This window comes from Prionailurus bengalensis, chromosome C1, assembly GCF_016509475.1.
Source record: "Prionailurus bengalensis isolate Pbe53 chromosome C1, Fcat_Pben_1.1_paternal_pri, whole genome shotgun sequence".
Classification (NCBI taxonomy): Eukaryota; Metazoa; Chordata; class Mammalia; order Carnivora; family Felidae; genus Prionailurus; species Prionailurus bengalensis.
Genome location: NC_057345.1, coordinates 204,418,984 through 204,426,309, shown reverse-complemented (window position 1 = coordinate 204,426,309; position 7,326 = coordinate 204,418,984). Strand labels below are relative to the sequence as shown.

Below are 7,326 nucleotides of genomic sequence, written 5' to 3'. Positions count from 1 at the left end.
GGGAGGGGCAGAGGGAGGGGGGAGCACAGAATCCAAAGCAGGCTCCAGGCTCTGAGCTGTCAGCACCGACACAGGGCTCGAACCCGTGGACCATGAGATCATGACCTGAGCCAAAGTCGGTTGCTTAACAAACTGAGCCACTCAGGCGCCCCTAGATTCTTCTTTTTTAATATTTGAGAATTTTCATAATAAATTTGTTGGGCCTAATGAAAAAATATTGAAATGCCAGTCTAGGGTTTAGAAAGCTCACACACTGGCCTCTAACTACAAGAATGGAAGCAAGAGGGGCGCCTGGGTGGCTCAGAAGCTGGGTAAAGCTTCCAACTTCTGCTCGGGTCATGATCACATGGTTCCTGGGTTTGAGCCTCGCCTCAGGCTCTGTGCCTGGAGCCTGCTTTGGATTCCGTGTTTTCCTCTCTCTCTGCCCCTCCCCCTCTCCAGCTCATACTCCCTCTCTTTCAAAAATAAATAAACATTTTAAAAAACTTGTTTAAAAAGAATGGAAGCCAAGAGTTCAGTTCGCTTGTTAGTTATCAAAGAATATGGAGGTTTGAACCAAGGCAATGACAGTGGATGTGGAGAGAAGTGGGTGGATGTGCAATATATTTTGCGGGTTGAATGCAAGTATGTTGAGGATTTTTAGGAGCTGAGGGTAGAGTAAGCATCAAGGATAATAAAAATAGACTAATTACGTCGAGTGTTTACTGTCCACTGGATGTTCATATTTAATCGTCATAACAAACTTATGGGGCAGGTACAGTTCCCACCCACATCTTAACGTGCAATCTGTTTCTACAACTTTGGGGCTAGGAGTAGAAGCATTAGTCCTTGGGACCTGATAAACGTAAAAAAGCGGGCGCCTGGGGATGAGTTAGGATGGTTCTGGGGGCGGTAAAAAAAAAAAAAAAAAAAAAAAAAAAAAAAAAAAAAAAACCAAAAAAAAACAAAACAAAACAAAACCAAGGGGAGGAGTTGGCTACGCGTCCGCAGGGGACAGGGCCCGCCCGCGATTGGCCAAGCTGCCAAGGGAGGGTTGTGCAGATCCAACCCTCGCTGCGAGTGGGAAGCTACAGTCCTGTTTAGCCCCTCCTGCTGCTGTCTCTACTTTCTCTGCAACTTAGGAAGGGAGTGAACGCGCTGATCCCGGGAGAATGCAGCACCTACTGTGGCCTAGGGGTTCTGGGGGGCTTCCGCTGCTCCTCTGCTTCGTGCTGCTGAACAGCCGCCCAGGGGGCTGCAGCGACATTAGTGGCCACGGTCAGGAGGAAACCTGGGGGAGGGGGTGGGGAAGGGCAGGCCAGAGAGCGATCCTGAGAGAAGTGGGTCGGGGGCCTCAAGGTTAGGAACTTAGGAGGAAAAGTATGTGTCTGAGAACGTGAAAAGAGACAAATGTGGGAGCATCTCGTAGAAAGAGACGCAGCCTTGGGGTGGGGATCCGCATGTGGGATCTGGACCTAAGAGAAGCGAACTCGGGGAAGATTGTGAAGGAGAACGGGAAAATAAGTGGGCAGAGGGAAGTAAGCCCCGCCTATGCCGGTACAGGAGAAGACGCACCGAGGGACCAAGGAAGAGAGATGCCAGGAGCTGAGGGATAGGCAGGATCTCTGGACAATAGGAGCAGGGACCCACGGGTAAGGGCATCCTGACTCCAGAGAGAAAGCTGAGCCGAGAAACGAGCCAGGGATTCATCATAAGCCCTCAGAGCCTGGCGTCTGCGATCTAATTTCTGATAAGAAGGAGAAGGCTAGGCTGGGGTAAAAGAGAATGGAGGGGAAAAGGCCCATCCTTCTTCCTCTCCCTCCACTCAGCGCCCTCGGGGGAGACCAGCGCTGACTCACGTCTGAGCAGCCAGAGACTGACTGCGCAGACTCGAGGATTCCAGTGCCAAGAGCGTGGGGAAGAGGGCGCAAACTCCTAGTCTGACGATTCTTGGATTTACAGGCCAATGCGGAGGACTCGTGAAGAACTGTGGGAGGAGGCCTGGTGGCGGTTGACTGGAGGAGTGTGTGTGTGTGGTGGTGGAGGGGCGGGGGGCGGCCGGGGTGGGGGGGGGGGGACGTTCTTGTAGGGATGCCTCGCCTTCTTTGCCGCTCAGACGGCTCTTCCAAGTCAGGTTTCGGCCACCCCTCAGCACCACGGACAGCGCCAGGTGCTTTGTGGGTTCTGGCAGAGGGTGTCCAGGTCACCAGTTTTCCTATCAGTCCTGGGATCAATGCCTCAGACAATGATCTCCCCTTCCAGAAGAAGTTCTTATCTTTCTCAGTAGGCTGCTGGAGGTTCTACTCCTTCCTAAAGGCAGGGAATTGGTATGGGGATCCATTTTATTCCAGAGGACAATTCCTTTTTAATGCCTGTCCATAATGACTCATGGTAATTCCATTATATATTAAAAAAAAATGGACTCTGCCAACTCTACCCCATCTACCCGGAATAATGAAAGTGTTATAGCATTAGGGATTGTTCTCCCCCACACCCTGTCCTTCTCCTATGCAGTTAGACAAACTGGTTTTCTGGACAAGGATCCAGACACACAAATCCTGTACTTACCAATACTTCCTTCCTCTAAGGATTCCAGGCCTCCGTTCTAATCCCCTCCAGGATTTCAGGCCTTCTTTGAGATGCAGCTCACCTGCTTCCCATGCCCCACTTATCACCTGATTATCCATTCCAGGTGTGTAGCTTTCTGAGTGTCTTCTTAGTTCATCCTCCACAGGCTGCTTTGCTTGCAAGCTCTTACCTGGAAAATGGCATCAAGGGAGAATGAGGTGCAGGTGCTGAAGAACAGGTCAGGTGGTGATGGGGGGGTGGGGAGGGAAAAATGAAAAGAAGGAGGATTTGTAAGGAAGAAGGGTCTGGTGAGAGGAACAGAAACCAGGGAACCCAGGGGTGATAGTGAAAAACAGCTGCTTTTCTTCAACTGGGATTTAAAAAGCTTCTGGCCAAGCTCTCTTGCTGATTCCACCATTCTGCCCTTAGATGGTCAGGGCCAAGTGGGAGTGGGGCAGCTCTGGCCCCTCCAAGGATTTGTCTCTACAGTCTTCCACCACTTGCAAGTTGTACTCCAGCAGATTGTCCCCTAAGTGAGTACGGACTGGGAAGAGAGGCTGCAGCCAATCAGAAAATTGGGGTGGGTGAGTGAGAGGCTGTTTGATCTGTGGATGGGCTTTCTTTCTCAGATTTCTCTACTTGAAACTTTCCTGTCATGCTCACCTCATGGAGAAGGGGGTATGACTGCAATGGGGGTGGAGTTGGATAGGTGGACTGTTTGCCCTTGATCACCCTGGAAGAACCCAGCAGAGGCTTCTAGAACAAGCCAGCATCCAACTCCTGATGAGCTCCAACCCATAGTGCTATCTGAGTTTTTCCATAGCCAGGAATCCTTAAGTTCTCAGCCAGAACACACACACACCCTCAGCCTCTGAGTAGGAAGCACAGCAAATGGATGGCTAGTAGAGAGGAGGAATGAAAGGGAGTGGAAAGTCCCTTGGAGACAGATGGCTGATGCTTCCTTAGAGCAGAATTTAATGAATGGGGGAGGGTCAGATAGGAAATCTACCTTGAATTCATATGATTGGTACTACTGCTGATGTCTAATATGTGTGTAATGCCTTAGAGCAGCGGTTCTCAAAGTGCATCCCAGGACCAGGAGCATCAGCACCACCAAAGAACTTGTTAGAAATGCTAATTCTTGGGGCGCCTGGGTGGCGCAGTCGGTTAAGCGTCCGACTTCAGCCAGGTCACGATCTCGCGGTCCGTGAGTTCGAGCCCCGCGTCAGGCTCTGGGCTGATGGCTCGGAACCTGGAGCCTGTTTCCGATGCTGTGTCTCCCTCTCTCTCTGACCTTCCCCCGTTCATGCTCTGTTTCTCTCTGTCCCAAAAATAAAAATAAAAAACGTTGAAAAAATTTAAAAAAAAAAAAAGAAATGCTAATTCTTGAGCTTCACCCCAGATCTACTGAATCAAGAACTCTGGGGGTGGGAAACAGTAATTTGTGTTTTAACAAGGAAGTTCCGATGCACACTAAAGTTTGGGAATCGCTTCCTAAGAGTTTTGTAAGCACTCTTTACATCCCTAATCTCTTTTAATCCTCACAATAGCATCAAATGAACCAGCAAACAGAATATAATCCTAGTTGAAAATTTATTGCACACCAGGCACTATGCTAAGCAACTTTTTTTTTCTAAATTTAATGTTTATTTATTTTTGAGAGAGAGACATAGCACAAGCAGGGGAGGGGCAGAGACAGAGGGAGACACAGAATCCAAAGCAGGCTTCAGGCTCCGAGCTGTCAGTGTCCCAGGTGTCAATTCACCACATCCTTTCACCCTGCAGGTTTGTTCTGGAAGGATGACATCACCCAGGGAGTGATGACCCAGAGGATGGGGCACATCAGCAGATTCTACCCCCAAGATCCATGTCTGAGGCATGGATAGGCAACCTTTCCCACCAAAACCACTGGGATAAGGTATGAAAGGCCTATGGTTGATCCACACATCTAGCAGACAGACAGCAGAGAGAGAACAGATATTAAAACTGCAGGTAAGAACTGCTGGCAGGACTATGAGAATGATCTGGATGTTTTGTCTAGGCTCCACAAAAAACAGCTCCATTAGCCATTAGTGATATCTGCAAAGGGAGAGATGGATGTTAGCAGGCCTACCTCCCATCTGTCATCCCTGTCTCTTCTAGGGGCAAGCAAGAGGAGAAACTTTGACTCCTATTCCCCAAGGTAAGACTTATGTGTCTTCTCAAGCATTTTAAATCCCTGACTTTGGATCCTACCCTTTCCCTTCTGGAGCCCTGTCATCCTTTTCTGCCTTCTTCTTGATTTCTGGCTTCCCCCCTCCCAGAGCCCAATGGCCAAAGTGAACAGGAATCAATGTTTTACCTCCAAAGTGGATCTGAAGACCCTGAAACGAGAGGTGACCAACCCTGTCAAGGTAAGGGATTGACTTTTTCTCAGGAGTTTGGAATCACCAAGAACCTGTTGAAATGAGGGAGGCAGCTATGAAGGGAATGAATATTGCGGTGTGAACAGATAAGCTGAAGGTCTTTCCTTTCCCAATTGAAAGGTACCCCCACCCTCCTTCTCTCTCACAGAAACACCTGGGGGTATCAGTATGAGAGGTTGGGAGGGCAGATGTGGAAGCCTCTAAAGAAGAAATTATCTATAGGTTGTACATAGGCATTGAGTCTAAAATAGGCATTGAGGGGCACCTGGGTGTCTCAGTCAGTTAAGGGCCTGAATTTGACTCAGGTCATGATCTCGTAGTTCATTAAGTTCAAGCCCCATGTAGGGCTCACTGCTGTCACAACAGAGCCTGCTTCAGATCAATCCTCTGTCTCTCTGTGTCTCTCTCTGTCCCTCCCTCACTGTGCTCTCACTCTTTCTCTCTCTTTCTCTTCTCTCAAAAATAAATAAACATTAAAAAACAAAATAAAATAAGCATTGAAAATTGCAAAGTTTATTGCCAAGTTTATCTATCTATCTATCTATTCATTTATCATGAGTTCTATGCCCAATGCAGAGCTCAAATTCATGAACCTGAGATCAAGAGTCGCATGCTCTATTGACTAAGCCAGCCAGGCACCCCTAAAATTGCCAAATTAAAAACAATTAAAAAGTCCTTTTTTTTTCTCCATATACTCCTTTGCATACAGCAAGGGATAGCAAAACTCCTTTGGATAAATGGGAGAGGTAGTCCAGAGGCCTTCACATTCAGCACTCCTTCCCCTCCTTGCGCTACCCTGTGGCCTGGGCAAGTCACCTGGGCAAGGCTCTGGGTTATCTCTTTGAGATGCTTAAACTCTTCAGAATCCAGATTAAAAACACCCATCTAGCACTCCCATCTATCTTTATAGATAAGACATTGGGGCCCAGGCTGGTCAAGGGATTTACTCACAGCTACATAGTAGGTTCATGGCAAAGCCAAGACTGGACCCAGGGCTCCTGATTCCCAGACATTTCACAGGGGCACATCCCCTGCCCTTCCTCTCAGGGACTGCAGTGAGAATTGGGCTGTTCCCAATGTCCAACTCCTCCACAATAACAAAAGTCTTTTTTTTTTTTTTTTTTGGACTAAGACCTAAATTACAAGAAGGTGGCAGCCAGAGGAAGGTATAAAGGATGGTCATCCCAGGCAGAGAGCAGTGACAAATGTCCTGAAGCAAGTATACCATTCAGGTTAAAGGAACAGGTGGAAAAGTCAGTGGCAGAAGATTAGGTTGGAGAAGTAGGCCCAGGACTGGCCATATATGGACTCATGGATTTTATTTTAAATGTAGTGGCAAGTTAACTGGGAAGTTTTAAGGAAGCCCTAAACAATCATAATGTGATACATGATTTCAAAAGGCCACTCTTGTGATGTTGGGGTATAGGCTGTGAGAAGAGCAAGCATAGAAACAGAGAGCCTGCAAGAAGCCTGCACCACAGGGAGCTTCCAGCCCTGCATGCTCTCCTAGGAAACCAGTCCCCACTCCATCAGATAGCAGCTGGTCTTCCTAAGTCTGGATCGGTTGCTGGGTCAAGGCATCCAGAGCTAGGTGACAGATCCACTTGCAAAGGATGGTTGCCATGGTGTTTCTGTAAATGAAAACAAGGTGCTGCCATTCTTCCCCAGCCCAGAGCCCCAGGGAAAAGCATGGGAGAGCTGGATAACTCTGTGGGAGCCAGAAGGACAGACAATGGGTGGGCTGAGTCATTGTAGCTTACTCAAATCAGGCTGTTATTGAAGCATTTTGTGAGGGAAAGTAGGTGAGGAAGAGGCCACCTTCCCACATACTGATTCCAATCCTTTGTTTCTTCTTGTTTTAGGACTTCTTTGAGCCACCCCCCACTGTGGGCCACAACCTTGTTGCTGATTGAGACCTCATATGAAGCCTCTCTGCCCCAGTGCCCTCTGCCCTCCAGAGGGGCAGTTCTAGGATGACCCAAATCTGGATCATTAAAGTGGACTTTTGTGCAAACTCTTTCTGTGATTTGTCTTGAGGTAGGGTGGGTGGGGTCTGGACACGGCCAGAGCCTCTGAAGTGGAAGAGAAGGGGTGGACCAGAACAAGGGTGCAGTGAAAAAGAGCACAGCTCCTTGGTCCTGGTGGAATGCTGTCTTGTCTTCCCTCCAATGACCATTCCTGAAGTGGAGAAAGTGGAAGTGGGACCACAGCTGGAATGCAGCCTTCCCCACCCACACCTGCCTGCACTGTGTGGTCTAGTTGCATACCCTTCCATGTCAGACAGGGCTGGACCCTGCTGTTTTATGAGGGTCTCCATCTCCAGCATTACCACCCCTGCCAGCCATCTCCCACTCACCCTGCTCCCAAGAATCAA

The 7,326-nt window shown here is 48.7% G+C and overlaps 1 protein-coding gene across 1 annotated transcript; it reads left to right on the top strand.

The window, feature by feature from the left end:
* The first annotated feature begins 563 nt into the window (after positions 1-563).
* RESP18 (regulated endocrine specific protein 18) lies at positions 564-6,966 on the top strand. The gene is given in 6 exon segments (XM_043573373.1): positions 564-585; positions 1,042-1,257; positions 2,977-3,084; positions 4,333-4,465; positions 4,853-4,940; positions 6,815-6,966. Coding segments are annotated over 6 exon segments (618 nt in total). The 3' UTR covers positions 6,866-6,966.
* The last annotated feature ends 360 nt before the right edge of the window (positions 6,967-7,326 follow it).